Consider the following 21,443-nt stretch of genomic DNA (forward strand, 5'->3'; position numbering starts at 1 on the left):
CGTGAGAAAGCACTTTGTGACATCTGAAGGCAATAGTTAAAATGTATTCATTCCCAGATTCATTTAACTCATCAAATGCTTTGGGGCCTATTCAATCACCAGCGGGTCATATAGAGAAAATATTCACGGGGCATCTGGGAGGCTCGGCCGGTGAAACGTCTTCCTTTGTCTCAGGTCACGATCCCAGGATGCTGGGACTGAGCCCCATATGGGGCCCCCCTGCTCCGCTCGAAGCCTGCTTCTCCCTCTGCCTCTGCCCCTTCCCCTGCTTGTGCTCTCTGTCTCTGACTCTGTCAAATAAATAAATAAAATATTTTTTAAAAAAACTGAGAAAAAAAAAAACCTTTGAAAAAAAGAAAATATTTACTATGAGCCTACATGAAATGTCTTCTGTGGGAAGATAATACGAAGAGAATATAAATCTCACTTCTACTTATCAACCATACCATTACAACAATAAAAATTCATTAATTTCAATATGCATTCAGAAATTTTATTTAACCCTTAGGAAACCTTAATGTCCTACTATATAATTTAGGTTAATAGAAAACTGGGGGGAAAAAAAGACTGAATACAAACTATCTTAAGACATTAATCAAACTTTTAATGTTATCAATTTATTGCATATGTCAGTACAGAAAAATAGAAAGTATATTCTAAAAGAAATTTATTGTAAAAAAAAAAAAACAAATGTAAATGTTTGCTTGCCATGGCCAGCACATCGTGTACGATAACATTCAAATCTGAGTTATAAAATTGTATTACTGCTTCAAATAAAATATGGCAAATAACAAAAATATGATTTACATCATGAAACTGGGTTAACTTATTTTATCCTGGATATACTTGAATAAGTCGAAAACAACTTGACTTTCCAGTATTCACTGTACTGACGGAAACTGTTATAAATGATGTTGAACACCACACACTCATCCCCGTTACATTGTGTGCATATGGCACTTTTTGTAAAAAGTGTCTCTTATACGTAGTCCTATTTTTAAACTACATTTTTAGATACAAAATATAAATGGAGGTATATTTGTGCCTTTTGGCAAAAATGTGTTGACTGTAGTTAGGATGAATGCATTCATTTTGCTATACAAATGAATATATTATTTCTGATTAGCTTAGATGATGTGCATATATGGTAATATAAATAAACAGAAGTGCTCTTCATTTTCTACCCTACTGATTTAAAAAATAGATGTCTGTGCTCTGTCATTTCCAACTTTACCTGAGTGATATGAAAATACATAAATTTAAGTGGATAATCTGAAAGCATTATAACGAGTATTTCTCACAGTTTTTTTTTCTCTTCATTATTTTGTCAAACGTAATAGGAAAAACGGAAAAGGGGAGGTCAGTGCAAGAGTTCAGTATATCTCAATCATGATCTAATTTTAAAAGTGACTTCTGTGACATCCTAGGTAGAAGTTTACTTTATTTTTTCCCAACCTTAAGGAAGAAAGGGACTCAATGCTAAAAACTGTCCTTAAACTGAGATTGTGAGAATATTTATATAAAGCTGAACGTGTCCTTCATTCTGTAATTTGACCAAACAAACCTATTTCCACCTCAAACTAAATCTTACAAAAATAAAAGATGAATATAAAAGCATCCGGTGGTATGAATTTTCAACAAAAGAATGTAACTGACATATCACCAAAGCTGGAATTTGGGTAATTACCAAGTATCCACAGCTCACCATGAAAAAAAAAAATAAGCTAAGTTGCCCAGTAAAAAGAAAACTGAAAATACCATTTCAGTAAAAATATCAATTTTACAAAGTTATTTGCAACATCAGGTGCTCCAGTCAGTTTCTTGGTTAGAGACGCTTTGCATACAAATGTATTGTTTTGCACCATGAGGTATCCTTTTTGCCGACCTCTTCAGTTAATCGTTTCCTGGACCTACACTCAAGAACCAGATCACGTTCCCTTTCCAGCTAGTTCTATTCATTTAGTATCTTTTATCTCTCGCCTGTCACAAATTTCTTCTCCCATCTTTTGCAAATCCTTTTTAGTATTCTTTTTGCCATTCACCCCTCTCCCAACAATCCCTTTTAAAATCATGAATTTTGATCTAAATACAATTTGTATTTTGCCGTATTTAAAATCATCCTAGGATTTCCAAAACTATAGCAGCTTAATAACTTAAAATTCATTCCTCATCTCTTAGAGCCGCTCTTCCAAAACGAGCCAGAAATTAATACACAAGGCAGAAACACCTCTATTCCCACTAAGACATGGGTCCAAATGAAGGAGTGACCCATGAAGAAGTCACATCTGATTAATACTAACTGTTTTGGCCACAAGATTTGATACGTTTTGAAAAAATGATGCCAGGGGATTCATGGGCCCCCTCTCCCCATCTAAGGACATCTCAAATACAGAAGCCAGGAAGGAAAGATGTACTACAACCCGAAACACACTCTTCCCTCTGCCGCAGGAAGAAATGCCCCTTAATCCCAAGGGAATGAAAGTGGGGGTGGGCACAAGTACTTTAGGACTTTTGAAATCCTAGCTTTAGGGAAAACAAAAACAAATATTTATAAACCCTAAAAAAGGAAACAACCAACCAAAAGCAGCATAAGAACAAACCACTGGTGAAGAAAAAGCTTTTATACTTCATCAGCATAATATTTACAACTGAAGTCCAAAAGCCCCTCCCCAAGCAGGAGACGGAGCCATCACAGGAACACACAGAGAGGTGCTCTGCAAGCTTCCGAGAATGATACACATCTCGGGTGTGCCACGTGAGCTCACGTCTAAGGACACTACATTTGTTGTATTAACTCTTTTCTTTTTAATACGTTACTATTTAGGATAATCATTCTACATAGCAATGACTGACAAGATGAAAAGTATCCTTTAATCGTGGTGAATTTATACATAAAAATACACCTTCCACGATATGGATTACCAACTTTTAGAAAAGCATGACTTTCTAACAGTAATTTATAGAAAAACAGCATCCTTTAGCAATCACACTTGCTAGAATGTATTTTTTTCTAAATACTGACATAAAGTGAATAAGAATGCTATTTGGCAAAGTATTTCTAGCCCTATCTCCATGGAAAGATTTTATAATTAAGGTCAAGAACGTTGACCCATTATTTCTCTTCTCTAGCTACTTGCATAAAGCCAATAAATATAGCTGAAATATTCAAAATATGGTATGCTAAAGCTGATGTAACGTAATGGACAGAGCTCAATTACACCTAATTTTTGAGGACGACTTGAAACAACTTAGCACAATAATACCTTATAGCTTATATTTTTTAAGGTAAATCCTGCAAGTTTAAAGGGGCTCTTTTTTTTAAGTAAGATTTTTCTTACTCTTCTATATGTCTAAATGCTACTTCTCACTTATAGCCACTTAATTGTTAGATCTGGTAGTAGGTTCTGTAAGAAAAAGCTCTATAGTTCCTTCACTCCCACATTCCTACATGTAGGAGAGAAATAAATAAGACTTCCTGACACTGTCGTTCAATGCTATCGTAATAACTGGAACATTAAACCAAAGAACAGCTTTTTTGCTTTTGTTTTTGTAACTTTTATTTTCAGAAGGTCCAATAAATGATACCTTGACTTTAGTGGGCTAGATATACCTAGATACTGGACTTAAAAAATCAAATGTGGGAATTTCTGTAAAATAGTATGTACAATCATGTAATGTAAGACTTGCTAATTTAATTCTTAAACAAGTTCTAATTGTCATTATGACTGCTATTAGTGGTTTAGCTGTAGACGTACAAAACTGACAGAAGCTAAAATTTCTCTTTGCCACCAAAATTACAAATGTTAAAAAGTTCAAATATGCACATCAAAGCTGCAGTAAAATTCTAAATTTCTATTTTTACATGCCATGATCCAGACTGTACCTAACAAAACACGGTACATTTATATTGAAAAAATGGGGTCCCATTTATTTGTAAGAAAAAGCTGGATCTCAGCATTCACCAGAGCAAAAGTCAATGGCAACCTGCACACAGGCCTCAATTTCACTTCTTGCCAAGAACAAAATAGAGTTTACATAAAAATAGATATGACCCAGGTTACCATATACATAGGTATATGACCGGTAGTATTTACATTAAAAACATTGCATTGCATAATTCAAGGAATAAAATACCATCATGCATTTCATTTTAACTGTTAAGGGGAAGAATGCAGTTAACAGACTACGTTTGCTTACCATGATTGTCCCAGTATTTACTAAAGGCAGAATACTCAAAGGTTTCTCGTTTACGACTCTCCTTCCGCACCCCACCATTAACCCGAGTGTCACACAGGGCACACCACGTAGGCAACAAGAAACTTTTGAATACAATATGCTATTACACTGGCATATTAAACTAAAGGTATGGGTACATAACCACACTGAAAGGTTGGATGAAAATGTATGAAAGAATCCCAAGAATTCTAGTTCTTCAAATGTAAAAAACTATTTGGATCATCTCAGAGGAGCACTGAAGTCCATTCAAAGTTTAATGTCACTCTTCAGACAAGTACAGACATAACACACTTCTAGGAAGGAACATTCTTTATCATTCTGCACAAATTAAAATACAGTGCATGAATCAAAAGGAACAACATTAGATGATTGTTACGTTAGAGGAAGTTTTTGCCATTTCTTCCGGAGAATGACTTTTGAGGACTTCTCTGATGAACTGTTCGAGGGCAGGAAAGTAGCCCTGGCATTGCCACGTGTCGTTGTGAGTCCCGTCAGGAAAAATGGCCAATCTCTTAGTCCGAGACGGGGACAGCTCATAGAGCTGCTTCATCATCACCGGCGGAATTAACTGGTCAGAGAGTCCAGAGATGAAAAGAGAAGGCATTCTGCACTGAGAGATTTTTCTGTAGGACAAGAATTTATTTTTGTAGCACCATAAAGGAAGGTAACGCATCGGAAAGAAGGAAAATAAAGTGCTGGCCATATGCGGTATGCTTAGAAACGTGTTCTCTACCATAATGGCTGAAATCCTGTGTGAATTTTCAGAGGCCAAGTGAATAGCCACGGCTCCTCCCAAGGAACGGCCGAAAAGGAAGATTTTTGTCTTGTCAAGGTCAGGTCTCGTCATCACATAGTCCAGGACGGCCTCGGAGTCCAAGCAGAGTCCGTCCTCACTGGCTTCCCCTTCGCTCTTCCCATAGCCTCGGTAATCAACAAGCAGAAGATTGACTTTGAGGTTCACCAACATAAGCAACGCATTCGGTAACCTGTGACCTATGTTGCCTGCATTCCCATGAAAATAAATTACAGTTGGGGAATAGGGCGAATTGTCTCCGGTGTATCTTATCAAAATAAGATTCAGACGCACTCCGTCTTTGGTTCTGATGAAAATGTTTTCATGGGGAATCCCAGTGGGCATGGGAACATAAAGGCGTGAAGAAGATGGCTGTTCTGGAAAATAAAGCAATACATCCTGGAATTTATATAGAATACCTGCTATTGATACGAATATTAACAAAAGTAAGATAATGCCCCCGTACAGATGAAAAGTCACGATCAAAGGTAAAAGAGAAATACGGCAAAGAGCCCAAGACCAGGAAGCCAAGGCTATTAGCCATCGTTCAACAAAGTTCCACAGCATCCAGGACTTTTCCATGGCCACTCTCCGTAAGTATCCTAGAGAGAGAGAGAGAGAATCAGTAATTCGACATACGTTATTTAAAAAGTCAGACTCACGATATAATAAATTATGCTACTGGAGACTGCTCAGAGGGCCCACCCTCTGCTGTCCGGACCCCCTGCTGCTTCGCCCCATCAGTCTCCTCTCTCCTGCCGCTGCTGTATTTATGAAACACAGAGTTATCAAATGATCCTGCTCTTTTAAAAAAGTGCTTAATTACTGCCTGGTACTTTCATTAAGGCATTCTCCTTGATTTGACAGAAGAATCGGTTGAGGCCATGTTCCCAAATTTGTATATGAGGGAAGGGAGGCTCGGGGGTGTAAGTCGACAGCTGTGCTCCCAGCTCCTCAGGCAGAAGAGGCCAGAGGCCAACCAGCAGGATTCCAAAGCTCCCTGTGTGCCCACCAGTGAGCCAGGTAGGCTGAGAAAAAAAATTTCTTCGTACTGAGGTCTGACATGTAACACTGTATTATTTTCAGGTGTACAAAATAAGAGTATTTATATATTTTGGGAAATGATCACGACAGTAAGTAGCTAACATCTGTCACCATACACAACTGGAAATTTTTTTTCCCCCCTGTGATGAGAACTTCTAAGATCTACTCTCTTAAAACTTCCAAATAAGCAATACAGTATTAAGGATAATTGCCAAACAGTATATTGTATCCCCATGTCTATTTATTTTACAACTGGAAGTTTGTACATTCACCCATTTCATCCATCCCTGACTCTGGCAACCAACAATCTGTTCTCCGTATCTGTTAAACTTGGGGTTTGGGGGTTTTGTTTTGTTTTGGGTGTGGGAGAGGGGTTAGTTTTTGCAGTTTGTTTTTTTCTTGTCTTTCTCTGACTTAGCTCAGGAAGCACAATGCTCTCAGGTCCATCCATTTTGTCACAACTGGAAGACTTCATTCTTTTTTATTTTCATTGTCTGTATGTATCATATTTTCTTTACCCATCCATCCATTCACCAACAGGACACTTAGGTTGTTTCCTTATCTTTGCTGTTGTAAATAATGTTGCAATAAACATGTGGATCCACATATCTTTTTGAGTCAGTGGTTTTGGATAAATAGCCAGAAGCAGAATTGCCAGATCATATGGTAGTTGTATTTTTAATTTTTTGAAGAACCACCATATTATTTTTCATAGTGGCTGCACCATTTACATTCCCACCAAAAGGGCACAAGGGTTTCCATTTCTCCATATCATTGCCAACATTTATTTCTTATCTTTTTGATAACAGCCATTCTGACAGATAATGAGAGGATAACTCACTGTGGTTTTTGATTTGTATTTCCCTGATAATTAGTGATGCTCAACATCTTTTCATATACCTACTGGCCATCTGTATGTCTTCTTTGGAAAAATGTCTATTCAGATCTTCTGTCCATTTCATACTCATACCGTTTGTTTTGCTGCTACTGAGTTGTGTAAATTCTTTATATACTTTGGGGACTAACCCCTTATCAGATATATAATTTGCAAATATATTCTCTCACTCAGTAGGCTGTCTTTTCATTTTGTTGGGCAGAAGCTTTTTAGTTTGATGCAGGCTCACTTACTTATTTTGTGCTTTTGTTGCCCCTGCTTTTGATGTCACAGATCCAAAAATCTTTGCCAAGACAGATATCAGAGGCTTATGGCCAGGTTTTTCTCTAGGAGTTTTATGGTTTCAGGTCTTAAAAGTCCTCAATCCTTTTTGAGTTAATTTTTGTTTATGGTCTAAGATAGGGTCCAGTTTCATTCTTCTGCATGTGGACATCCAGTTTTCCAGCACCATTTGTTAAAGAAACTGACCTTTCCCCCACTGAATATTTTCTTCTTAAAAAAATACTAAATTCTCTTTTACTCACTAATAAAACTACCATAAAGAGGTTATTATTGAAACTAATGTTAGTGACTGATTTTTTTAAATTTTACTGTATTCCATAAGCTAATAAATGTGACATTTTCATTCACTGAATTAAACACTGAAAAAAAAAATCATAAAACCAAGTTAAATTGGATTGGCTATAAAGATGAGTTAGATGACTTAACAAATTTGATTTTTACCATTATCTCACCAAACATGTCTTACTACTTCGCTAAACACAAACTTTCAAATTTGAGTTCTTATCCAAATGACTGTGAATGTACACCGACAACAGGACATTTTTCTGAAGTTTCTCTGAAATCAACACTGCCACCCAGTTGCAGCAAGTTTTATTACAATGAGCTCCATGGTAAGCCAGAGAAAAGCAGGTATGTGAGGTAAAAGAAAAATTCAAGCTTAACTACTGTAGAAGCAGCAATCCCTGAGCAGCAGATATCAAGAACTGGTTAAAAACCAGATTGAAAGTGGTTGCATTATAGCAGCCAAATAAGCCAATTACATTCAATCTGACAACTTTTTGCAGATCAGTAATCAATCAATGCCTTTACAACCTATAACAGCAATTTATCTACAGCGCTCAGATCAGTCAGAGCTATTCTATATTCCTTCAACACAGCGGATACGTCTCAACAAACACATCTGGCCCACTTAAACTTTTCATCCACTGTTTACTTGATTTTATTTTTAATTTTTAATTATAAGTGATATCAATGATTGTCATTTGTACCCAACAGGTGTACTGGAGAAATGTAAAAACACACCAGCATTAACTTTTTACATCAAAATAAAACTTTTTGTGTGTGTAATGATTAGGATTAACAGGGTTTGAGATAAAATACAAACATATTAGAGCATTGCACTATTTGGAAAATAAGATACCATTTAAGAAATTTCTTTGTGAACAATTTTTCTATCTTTCTCATGGTTAGAGCCAATCATTTATGACAGTTATCAGAGAGAGGAGTAACTCAAAGTACCATTTATTTGGAGATTTAGTAGGAAAAAAACACAGTAAAATTTCATCCACTTAAATTCTGCTCTACCATGTATTTCCTGAATAATCTTATGTTTATCACTTATTTCCAATCTAAATTTCTTTTTCAGTAGAATGAGAATTTTTAAAATGCCTATATATAAGGCCGGTCAGCATTACCAAATGAAACTAATTTAAAAAGCATTTACAAATGCTATAGAAATATGTTAACTGTATTTGCTTTTGTGACTCGTATTTCTAGCTGTACTACTATGTTCCTAAGCATGTTCTACTCAAATTAGCATCAATATCTGAATGTACCAAGCAAATCTAGAAATTTGATAAGGGCCCCTATATCCTGGATAATCAAGAATTGACCAATTTTCAAATTAAACAAAAACTACCGCACTATCTCATATATACAAATAAATAAAAAACATAGAAAAAAGAGTTACAATTTTCAATTATTCAAACTTAGAAAAATTATCCTTTTAAAGCAGGCTCTGTAATATCTAATTTCAACATAAAATATTGAACTTAAATCTATAAGCCTAAGAACTATCTTTCTCTTTTTCACTACTCTATTCCCTACTGGGTAGTACACCACTTTACATATATTCAAGACTAAAATATTTTTTGAATGAACAATCTAGTAATATACCTTATTACTGGATTGTTTCAGTAACTTATTAGACTTCTGAGGAAACATAACTGTATTCTGAGCACTGGACATATATATATTTAAGACGGGACATCAGAAAAATGGCATATTTGAGTTCACTGATGGTTAGAAATAAGAGGAATTAAATTTGCAGTTTTCCACAAAGCAGTCCTGAAAAGTCACCTTAACTAAATGACTTTGTGATAAACAACATAAACTTATATTCTTAAACTGTGGAAGACAGAATCGAAGTCAGTCCATTTGGAGGAATATCAAATGGAAATCAACTTTAAGGACAGGTGAATAAAAACTGCTCTGAAGTGTGTATGCTGTCTCTCTCTCTTTTTTTAAAGATTTTATTTATTTGACAGAGAGAGAGCGAGCACACACTTCTATGATCTTAAGAATTGAGACAAGCAAGCCTAATATATGGAAGGACTTTTTAAATTTCCTAAATGTATTAAAACTATCGGCAAAATACAATTACTAGAGCCATCTGCTGGCATGTAAAAACAACTTCGTGTAGACCCAGACGTTATGAAAGGCAATGAAAATGAACAGTGCCTCTAATACAGTCCACTTCACAGATCATACAGCTAGTGATACGCAAGTTTTCCACATATTTTGTCAATAACTTAGTGTGAGTAAAGGGTTAACAAAACCTCTTCTCCAGCATGAAAAAATGACCTCTGGTTAACCTTCTAGTACTGTTTCCCTGGAAACCTCATGAAGGTGGGATGCCAGCTTTTTCAAAGCAACATTTTGTGTGGTAAACTTGACCCCTAGTGGTGAGCTACACCTGGATTGAGCAAACACTGAGTAGGGCTACACATGTCCGGTAGGAATCAGAAAGAAAGCCTTCTCTCCGTGGGGACTGGACTTGGAACTGGTGTGCTCTTTGCACCTGGATGCGATGCCCTGGTGCTGTTACAGAAGATACTATCTCCCACGGAGCAGGAAGCCGCTAAGTCAGGGTGGCACGCGCTCCCGCCCACGTCACCTTTCCTCTAACCTTAGCTATTACTGGGGAACAATGCACCTGATGCTGACGTGCTGCGTTTGTATCCTCTATCTTTCAAAAAGAGGAAAGACAGAGCACCAGGTATGGCCTCTCAGGTCTTGAGCGTGAATATCCAGTTGAACCCAAGACCACTGCTGCCGGTCATGGACAATAAACAAGGCGACTGTACATTTTATGGGGGCATCTATGGGGCAAAACATTTATGAAATGTGTTGCTAAATTTACGAAATGTGTTGCCAAAAGAGATGCATTATCTGCCAGGTTCTTCTGTATGCTCAAATGCATTTGCTGATATCACCTTCGTATACTGAACAACCAAGAAAGATGATGAGATTATATATGCAAAGTTAAAACAAAGTTTATACGAACTAGAAGGGTTGCTGAGAGGGAAAGAGCATCAGACCTACAGATAACAGAAACTCAGTCAACCAGTATCTTCTCATCTTCCATGCTTCTACATTATTATGTTTTAACCTTATGCCCACATTTAAATACCTGACTTATTCCCATTTCTCAGTTCTGCTCTTGCTACGCTATCACACAAGGTCTCACATGTCAAATGTCTCTCAAATTCGTCTACCTGTGGCTTTAACCACTCCAAAAACTCTCTACTTAGTGTCTAAGAACCTGGTGCATGAACCTTCACCACGATCTCTCATAAAAAGTAAACCTCACACTACCTCACACCAGTCAGAATGGCTAAAATTGTCAGGAAATGACAGATGCTAGCGAGGATGCGGAGCACTGTCAGTGGGCATGCAAACTGATGCAACCACTCTAGAAAACAGCATGGAGGTTCTTCAAAAAGTTGAAAATAGAGCTACCCTACGACCTGGCAATGGACCCTAAAGATACAAATGTAGTGATCTAAAGGGGCACGTGCACCCAAAGGGTCATAGCAGCAATGTCCACAATAGCCAAACTATAGAAAGAATCTAGATGTCCATCAGCAGATGAATGGTGTATACAGAAAGATGTGGTGTATGCAGTGGAATACTATGCAGCCATCAAAAGGATGCAATCTTGCCATCTGCAAGGATGCGGATGGAACTAGAGGGCATTAAGCTGAGCAAAATAAGTCAATCAGAGAAAGACAATTATCATATGATCTCCCTGATAAGAAGGATTTGAGAGGCAACATGGGGGGTTTGGTGGGTAGGGAAGGAAAAATGAAACAAGACGGTATCGGGAGGGAGACAAATCATCAGTGACTCTTAATCTCACAAAACAAACTGAGGGTTGCTGGGGAGAGGGGGTTGGGAGAAGGGGGTGGGATTATGGACATTGGGGAGGGTGTGTGCTATGGTGAGTGCTGTGAAGTGTGTAAACCTGGCGATTCACAGACCTGTACCCTTGGGGCTAATAATACATTATATGTTAATAAAAAATAAAAAATTAAAAAAAAAAGTAAGCCTCATTTACTAATAAATCCAATGGATTTTTCTCAATTCACACTGCAACACCACAATCCTCAGCAGCACTAGACACTGACTCCTCCTTGGCTTCCAGTATACCCAAATCCCAGTGTTCCTCCCTCTGATACACCCCTAAAAGTCGGTATCTTCCCAGGTCCTGTCCATTTATCTACTTCCCTTCCCTCAGCGATCTCATTCTCTCTCATGGCTCAAACTATCACACTTGTGTATAACTTACTTCAATTCTCTGTGTCTACTGCATCTCCAATCTCAATTTATCTATTCCCTGAGTATCTGATGCTCACTGACACCTCAAACGTATCTACAAACAACCACATCCTTCTCCTCCCCTCACATTTTGTATGTTTTATTGTCAATTACTAAACAAACAAACAAACAAAAAAACACATGGTGTGCAAACAAATAACTTTTTTAAAAAACACAGGTGAAATCCTGGAGTTCAGTATATAATAACGTGTAAACTAAAATTTAATTAATGTGTGACAGTTTCAAAAAATGAGCACATCATTATAACATGCACAGGTCTTAACTTTGAATGAAAAAAGTCAACATTAAAAATAATCTCGTGCTTTTTATTTAGATGAAGTGATCAGAGTCATCAAACGGATATTACTAAGCACTTCTCAAGAAATGATCTATTGAGGGGCGCCGGGGTGGCTCAGTCGATGAAGTGGCCAACTCTTGATTTTTTTTTAAGATTTTATTTATTCATTTGACAGACAGAGATCACAAGTAGGCAGAGAGGCAGGCAGGGACAGAGAGGAGGAAGCAGGCTCCCCAACTCCTGATTCTGACGCAGGGTCAGGAGACCGGCCCCAGTCAGGCCCCCAGCTCAGCAGGGGTCCGCTTCTCTCCCTCTCCCGCCGCCTCCGCCCCTGCTGGAGCTCGCTCGCCCTTGCTCTCTCTCTCTCAAATGAAAATCTCAAAAAAAATCTGTTAGAAGCACTACTAATTTTTATTATAATGCTTAGATAAAGTAGGTACGATCATTTTCCTTTTAAAAGAACAGTTTTGAAGGACCAGCCACACCCTGATGTGCTACAGAAGCACTTTAATCAGGAACAGAAGCCCCAGACCTGGGATGATCCCCTTGAGAAGGTATGGTCCGCATTAACTTGTTTTATTCACCTTTAGTGCTCCTTGTGCTTCAGGTTTGTAAATGTTAGACCCTCGTGAGTACACAGTCACCAATTTAAGACTAAAAACAAAAACAATCTGAAGCCGTGAAGCTGTCGGAACCATCACGTTGGCTGCAGCGTGAGCGGGTGTAAGTCACGGAGCCGGTGACAGGAGGGCTCACCTGACCTCCATTAGTCACCTCAGGCGCTCCCTCGTTTATATGCACTTGGGAGAACTGCAAATGGTTCCATTTTATTTAAATAAATATTGTATAAGTTGATGCTCAAAAAAAAAAAAAAAAAAAAAGAGAGAGACCAGTACCAAAGTAACGCCCCTGGTCAATGACACGAGTCCTCAGAACACAAGCACAAATCCCCGTAGAGGTTCTCAAAGCCAGCCCAGGCCCCTGGAGCGGACCCAGAGTTGGTTTCCCAGGCCCGGCAGATTCCAGGGCATCCTACCTGCTACTTAAAGATGAAAGACAACGCCACAAATACATGCAGATCCTACCTCATGTGACTCTCAAGTGACTCACGATCTACTCAGGGGCACACGTCACAGCACATGTCTAACATACACCGATCTAATCACAGAGGACACGAAGACAATCAAAGATCACAACTGCCCTTAAATACAGCAACTATGCGTCCTTTACAACAGAATTTGAGTAATCTCTACATTTCAGCATGCTTTAGAAACCAAGTGGAGATTTACGCAAACTTTTAAAAACAAGACAAAGCACAACTCCACATTTAAGGATTTCTCTTACTTGCCATCAAATGGCTATCTATGCCACTTATTTTTATTACTGAGCACAATTATTCTCAGGAACTAGAAATATTCAAGCATAATCTAAGTAAATACTTGGCAATCAGTGTCCAGGAAATCAGAGCAGTCGAAGTGGATGATCTTTAAGGTCCTTATTAGGCCTCAGACCTTTCTATGCCAGTGGCTGCACTGCACAGTCCTAAAGGCCACAAGACCCTTCTGAGGTATCTTCAAGATCCATGTTATAATGGCACTAAGACACAATTTGCCTTTTCACTGCGGCATTAACGGTAGGAAACCACTGCGGGAGGACGGCAGCCGCCTGAGCAGCAATGAAGGCAGCGCCACCCAGAGGCAAGAGTCTGGGAGTGCCATTCTTTATCCCCACAGGGAAGGAGCCAAAAGTCAGTTTTACTTAAGAATGTCACTGAAAAAGCCGTAAAAATTATTAATTTACTTATATCATAGCCAATAAGTATACATCTTTAACATTTTGTGTGATGAATGTGTGACAAAATGGAGAGGACACAAAAAACCCTAGGGCCCTGCACTGAAATTCAGAGTCGAGAGCTGAACTAGCTGCTTTTTTTAGGTGACAACAATTTTACTTAAAAAGACCACTGACAAACTATGGCTATTCAGACTTCGGTGCCTGCAGACACGTTATGGAAAACGAATGTGAAGTGGCCAATAGCCTCCCATGACTTCAGAGGCTTTCCGGCTGGCACCACGGTAATGATGGTACCAGCAAATGCAATTTGATAACCTTTTCGATTACCAACATTTGAAAGAATCTGCCCAACACAGCAAACAAGTATGTTCCAAATGAGCAATGAATGCTGTCACATCAAGCAGAAGTAACAGTCCATTATAAGACAAACCAATGGATTTTAATGTAACAAAGACGAAAGTTCTTTGATCCAAGTTTCAGATTCCACAATGTAACCAGCCCTTAAGAAATTACTACCTGTTGGGCGCCTGGGTGGCTCAGTGGGTTAAGCCGCTGCCTTCGGCTCAGGTCACGATCTCAGGGTCCTGGGATCGAGTCCCGCATCGGGCTCTCTGCTCAGCAGGGAGCCTGCTTCCTCCTCTCTCTCTCTGCCTACTTGTGATCTCTCTCTGTCAAATAAATAAATAAAATCTTTAAAAAAAAAGAAACTACTACCTGTTGAGTATCGGACCAATATCAAAGAACATCCGTAATACTCTTCTCTTTACAAGTTTTGTGTGAACCTGATTTGCTTCACACAGTTCACCTAAAACAACCTACCTTCGGAGAATGAATACAGAAACATGATAATATACCTTCTGCTAAGCAGACATTAAAGATATTTACAGAAATGTAAAACAATGCCATACTCCTCAAAACAGCTGCTCTCGACAAAAAATATATTAACACGTAATGAACTTTTTACTGCCATTTTAAAATGTTATATACGTTAAAAACTCCCAACTTTAATTTCTAACACAGTAAATATCTCTCTCTAGAGTACACATATACAGAAACACTTCGGCATCCTTGATAATTCTTCACAATGTAAAGAGGTTCTGAGACCAGAAAGTTTGAAAACCACTGTTTCGGAGAGTCTAACTATACAAACTTACTGTCTTTTTCCTGCAGAAACTTGACTCCTTCAGATTAAGAAGGAGGTACTATAGGGGAGAACTAGATAACTAGATAACTATCATCCTAAATACCCCAGAAATCCACTTGAAGACTGACAGAATAAACTCCACAACGAAGGGAGAGCAGGGGCCACATCGAAGAGGATTCCTACAGTTGGGACTTCCAAGAACTAGGGGAATAAAGTGGGGCAAGAGCACTTCCTTGGCTCGTTCGCGGTCTTAGGTGAAAAGCATTCAGTCTTTCATCACTGAATAGGATGTTACTTGTAAGTTTAATATAGTACGGCCTTCATTACATTGAAATAGATCCCTCATACCCACTCTGTGGACAGTTTTTATCATGAAATCAGATGTCCAATTTTTTCAGAAGGTTTTTCTGAATGCTGAAATGATCTTATGATTTTTATCCTTCACTTTGTTAATGTGTTGCATCATGCTGACTGAGAATAATGAACTATTTTTGCATCCCCTGAAAAAAAAAATCCCTGACACTAATATAACACTGTATGTTAACTCTACTGGAATTAAATAAAAACATAAAATAAAACCAGAACCTTCCCCCCCAAAAGAACAATGTACTACAGTAATTTAAATATTTTGTGTCTTATAATATAGACAGGTTGCTAAAACTTACTAGATTCTGGAAGAGAAATATCTTTAATAAAAACACCTGGCATTCTTCAGTTCCCAAGGATCATAAACTAGACGACAGATGGCAAACTCTGGAGGGAGAACTTTCTGCCCAGGCAAAAGTTCTATGTCACTCCAGGCGAGGCTTGTACCCAGTGACTCTTGCTTCACACATTCTCAGATCACTAGCCAAGTTCACATTTAACCCACTGATCCACCCAGGTGCCCGCAAGTCCACATTTAAATATGGCAACTCATTCTGAATGGGTATTCCCACATATCACTTTTTTACCTTGGGTCTTGGTTCCCATATTTGGAGAAGGGAGCTCTTACCTGAATAATCCGTAAGATCTCACAAATTCTATTTTATGGGTGACAGAGAAAAAGTAAAGGTAGAGTTGGAAAATAAGCACTAGATTATAAATAGTCTTCGTTAACTAGTACAGTAGAAGGTTGGAGGGCCCAGTTATATGACTTTAATGAGTAACTGAAAAGTTAGTGAGCGAGCTAAGTATGCACCAAGATTAAAAATGAGTCTCTAGAAATCTTCAATGTGCACAGACACAGTGATTTTATATTTCAATTAGGGTTTGTGAGGTATTTTATTCATCATACATTTTTAGTCTCCTTCCCAGACCACTACTGTCAAAGTCACATATTTTTAAAGCACACAGAATTAAAGTTGTAGAAAATAACTTTGGCGGAGCAACCTTCACATAAAACACAGCATGTTTTAGGAGTACGTGATTACTGAGAAGGGAGAAAGAAGAGTCAGGAATATACAGGGAACTACCATGAGTTTTCATGAACTCTGAAATGTCTTGTTTTTGCTTTACTTAATGGAACTCGGGTTAGTCTCTCCAATAAAAAGTAATGTCACGATGGCAAGTGCTACATTAAAGATTAATTTCAAGTCTAGAGTAACAAGCACCATCAACTTTTTCCTTGCCAAGAGATATTATCACTTCCCTCTGAAGTCTGTAATCTATTCAGATCAGTTCTCTATCCAGCTATATTTTATCCCCAAATCATAAAGAAAACTTAAATAAATCAAGAACTAAAACTTAAATTATGGGAATGAATACATTTTAATTATCACTGCCTCAATAGCGGAGTAGATCAGACAAATATGTTATTCTTTCAATCGTACTTAAAATCATGTTTTAATAAAAGTTGGAATTCTCATACAAAAAAGTAAATGCTAACTATCTTGATTATTTTAATTGCGAGTGCTTACATTGTATTATACAGTGTGTAGTGATTTACTGATTCTGCCAACAGTCCAAGATCTTTGAAAAGTAGATGTTTACCAGTCGTGAAAGAGAAATTCCCCTTGACACTGACTGAAGGGTCACCAATTACACACATGCCATGGAGAAAGTCCTCAATCATGAATGTACTATTATTTTTAAAGGCCCCTAAGTCTATCTCAAACTGGTAATTTTGGGAACAGCTTGTTTAAAAATAAAAACTCATCATTTGTTAACAAGCATACCTCCAAGTGACAGAACGGGTTCACGTGAAGGCTGGAAACCACAGACATCAAATCCATGTGTCATTGTTAACGGCCAGATCACAAGGGACAGGAGGGTCCCAGGCTGCTCATCAGCTACTCTGAGGGAATTCAGTTTCCAATCACATTTCAAGTACCACAGCACTCGGGTTCAACCCTCCTACATCAACATCTCCTTCTCTGCTAAGCAGGGAGAAGTGAAGAAATCATGGCAGCCGCACAGCGGACGTGGAAACACAAGCAGCTATCAGTGTGCGGGAGACACCACACAATGAATTATCTACTTCCCTAATGGGTACCCACAGGTCATCAATAATGAAAAAGGGGGTATTAATAGTCCTCTGGGACAAATGAACAACAACAGCCTACAGAAATGCTGGATAGGAACCGAATCGTTCAGAGAGTGCTCCGAACTGGGATTTAAACCCGCCTGAGCAGAAACCTCAGACACATGTACCAAGAGCCACACGGAGAGCATGTGTGTGCTTCCCCTTTACTTGTAGCATGAGAGACTTGGCAAATACAGTCAACTCTGACAGAACAAAGATGACAGATTATTGTCACTATGCAAGCCAATCACAGTTTGTTCTGAGATTATAAATAGCTACAAGGAAGAAAATTGTTTAAAAAGATTCACAAAGGCTAAAAATGCAAATAGTAATGTTAGAATTAAGACTGATAACGAACTTCAAGACACTTTCAACTTATGAAGCGGGTACAGTTCTAGCCACTTTATATTAACTAGATGGATGAAACTTAAAAATTATTTTCTTCTAATGATTCTCAGGCTACCTCATTAATGCATATAGTTCAAGTGCTAGAAATACACCTCTGCAACTTTAGAAGGTACTGCTGTAGGAGTTAAGACATATTAGAAAAGGTAACAAAATGTAACAATTCATTATGAAGTGTATCATTTGAGGGAAAATCATCTTAATTAGAAGAATTAGAAAAACTAGAAACTCTTTTGGTCTCAATTTAAGAAGGGCATCTATGGGCCTCAGGCCTTCCTGGGGTGATTAAACAAGAACAAGAAAGATTTTAGAATCTGAGTTATCACTGAGTCCTAAATGAGTGAAAGACAGAGACACAGGTATAGATTCCCCTGAGATGAGAAACAAGAGACGGGCGATCATAGGAAAACCTATCTCTAAGTGATACTGTTAACCCAGAACAACTTGGTTCCTAAATCCTGTCACTCAGAGGGCAAAGGGGCTGGGGGTGTGTCTGAGAAGGCATGTGGGCCCCAGGATGGGGAGGTAGAGACAGCCAGGAGCTGCCTTACAGGCACCATCTCAGATCAACGACCAATGGGCGGCAGTGCCACGCAGTGGAAAGAGACGTTTTCCAGCTTGGTCTGTTATTACCTGGGTGACTTCCGTCTACTCACTTAGCTTCTCTAAATGCATGTTTCCGCACAGATAAAGGCGAGATGAAACGTGTAATTGAAACACTGCTGGGATCAATGTAATAGGTAGTGTGTTATTGCAGCTGCTTCTACAAAACAAAATTTAAAGTGATTTATGATCCACCAGAGCAGGGTAAGTGAAAGTTAAGCACAGCTACAGGTCCTGCTAGACTTGCATTAAATAATGGGTACGACTCACCGGAGAATACCTGAGTCCTTGCGCACAGGAAATAACTAGGGCAATGCCCTACTTGTTCTGCCAAAACCCAGCTCGGGTAGCAGCTCCTTCAGAAAGCCTTCCCTGGCCCTGTCCCGGGGCGCCCGCCCCACGCTCTGCGTCCGCACGCGGACGGGGGCACTGGCTGCCGCAGTGGAGCCGGGCACCTGTCTCGCACCCGCGGGCAGTCCGCGAGGTCGGGGCTGCACCCACTGGGTCCCACGCTCTCGGCAGACAGTGCCGGGCGCGCAGGGAGGCTGCACAGTTACCGAACGGAGCAGCCGGGGGTCCGGGTCGGCCCCGGGGAGAGGACAGCGCCCGGGAAAGGCCAACTGCTCCTTCCTGAAACGAAATCTAACTTTCTCGCAGAAGACGCGACGAATGTGAGCGTGCACACACACAAGTACGACCCCGTGCGGGAAGAAGCCGGGAGGGGCTCCACGCAGACCCAACCCCCGAGCTCGCCGCCCGTCCGGTCTCGCGGGTCTCACTCCGTGACCAGCACCCGGCAAACCTCCGGGGAGCGGCTGCAGCAGCCAGCGCCGGCTGCGGGGTCAGGACACCGGGGCAGGCACACCACGGCTGCATTTTGCAAAAAAAGAAACGCCGGCGGAAAGCCGCAGCACGATGGGCTTCGGCCGCGCGGGGTGCGCTCGCGCGGTTTCCTCGACGCCCCACACTTGCCCGCGTGCACCCGCGGGTCCCCGCGCCCCAGCAGCGGGCGATCTTCCGGCGCGCGGCTCCTCGGGGCGGGGGAGGCCGCGGTGGGGGCGGGGCGCGGCGGTCTCCCAGTACCGGTCCCGGCGCGCAGCTGGGAGCGCCGCGGCGCGGGTCCGGACACCGGCTCCGGGGCCGGTCGCCGCACGGCACCCGGGGCCGCCGCTCACGGCGCGCCCGCGGCCACGCTGCGCCTCCGTCCGGGCCCCTCGCCAGGCGCCCGTCCGCGTCGCGCAGCCCCGGGGAGGCCCCGCCGGCCGCCCCCCGCGACCCTGCCCCGGCGGGAGCGCACCGGGCCCGGCGGCCGCGCACCGCACTTACTTAGACCCGCTCGCAGGCTGCGCAGTCGGCCGCGGACTCGGAACCCGGCGCCGCGCAGCAGCGTCCCCCCGCGCGGCTTCCGTCGCTCCTCATCGTCCTCCGCCAGCCGAGGGGCCGCCGCCGTCGCCACGGTCTAGCCCGGAGCTCTTGCGGCGCCGCTCTCGGCTCCTCCACTTCCGGCCCACGCTCGGTGTCGCCGGCAAATGTCCCCGCCGGCTCCCACATCACCTGCTCTCCTCTCCGCCTTCCTCCCCTGAGTGGGAACCCGACCCGCCCTCCCGGGCATGCGCACAAACCGCAGTCGGGGGAGTCCCCGCGACGGTGGCCCGCGCGGACAAGATACCTTGGAGCCCGGCCCGCGGCGAGCGGGAGCTCGCGGGTCGCTTCCCGGTGGCTTCTGCGCCCGGGATCCCTGGAGGCCTTAAACCCTCATCCGAGGACCTCAGGGTGAGTGTTGGTAACGCACCAGACTTCCCTTCAGGACATAGTCTAAGCGTGCGCACAAATAAGCATTAATTACCTAAGAAAGCGTGTCTGCCTGGTAGAGTTACCGGGTAGTAGAGTGTGTTCCCCCAAGTACTTAAAAGGCGTGCATAGCTCACGTTGTTTCGGTTTCTCGCAGTCCTGCCCTCTCCTGCCTCTCTCAGAGGCCTGAACCTGGGGACCCTAGAGGGCCTTTCAAAGAAAAAGAATACAAACTTTATCTTATTTTTGCAAATTTTACAAAAGCACAAGACCAGAGGAACATGCGAGAGCCCAAGTCCTGGGAAGTGGCTGCACAAATGGGCCCTTAAAGCTGGTGTTTCATTAGATTTGCTCTTTTTCTTTTTTTTTTTTAAGATTTTGTTTATTTTGAGAGGGAGCGTAAGTGGGGTGAGGGACAGAGAGAGAATCTCAAGCCGACTCCCTGCAGAGCATGGAGCCCACCTCAGGGCTCCATCTCACCACCCTCAGATCATGACGTCAGCTGAAACCAAGAGCCAGAGGCTTAACCCACGGAGCTACCCAGGCATCCCAAATTAGCTTCACTATCAGCCCTTCTAGGCACTCAATTGGTTTTCTACAGAATCTGTCCCTCTCCCTCAATCATTCCCCATTCTCCGTGCCCTATTTTATATATACAAAGGATATTTCATATTTAAAAACAACAGACAAACATGTATCCTCCAACAGATGGAGAGCTCCAGGTCAAGGCTCTGATAATAGCTTCTTATTATTTGGCACCAATAATGCCAGGCACTAAGGGAGACCACTAACATAAATAAAGTAATAATCACAGCACCTCTAGAAAATACTTGATGAAAAACCCCTGATTATCTTTGAACCAAGCATTAGAAAGGCTAAAATATCATGGTGAATTGGAGACTAAGATTTGAATTAATTTGGAGTTTGGTTTTATAATCCTTGGCTCTTCTCTTGTATGAAAAATATAAAGTGAAAACTCTGACATTGTAGGGGCTCAGTAGAGGCTGAACAAGGTGCAAATGTGCACAGACAAATGCCCTTTCCTAAGATGGGCAA

At 41.1% G+C, this 21,443-nt stretch overlaps 1 protein-coding gene across 3 annotated transcripts; it reads right to left on the minus strand.

Moving 5' to 3' along the window:
* Nucleotides 1-761: 761 nt before the first annotated feature.
* On the minus strand, nucleotides 762-20,209 carry ABHD13 (abhydrolase domain containing 13). 3 transcript variants are annotated; one of them, XM_032314372.1, is made up of 2 exons: nucleotides 19,923-20,209; nucleotides 762-5,631 (listed from the first exon to the last, which is right to left on the minus strand). In XM_032314372.1, the coding sequence occupies exon 2, from the start codon at nucleotides 5,609-5,611 to the stop codon at nucleotides 4,598-4,600; it is 1,014 nt and encodes a 337-aa protein (XP_032170263.1). In that variant the 5' UTR covers nucleotides 5,612-5,631; nucleotides 19,923-20,209; the 3' UTR covers nucleotides 762-4,597. The 3 variants fall into 3 exon arrangements, with proteins under 3 accessions (XP_032170263.1, XP_032170266.1, XP_032170267.1); XM_032314375.1 differs by lacking the exon at nucleotides 19,923-20,209 and adding an exon at nucleotides 14,458-14,480; XM_032314376.1 differs by lacking the exon at nucleotides 19,923-20,209 and having other exon boundaries at nucleotides 762-5,406; nucleotides 5,496-5,601.
* Between the last annotated feature and the right edge of the window lie 1,234 nt (nucleotides 20,210-21,443).

The sequence above is a fragment of the Mustela erminea genome, chromosome 15 (genome assembly GCF_009829155.1).
Source record: "Mustela erminea isolate mMusErm1 chromosome 15, mMusErm1.Pri, whole genome shotgun sequence".
Taxonomy (NCBI): domain Eukaryota; kingdom Metazoa; phylum Chordata; class Mammalia; order Carnivora; family Mustelidae; genus Mustela; species Mustela erminea.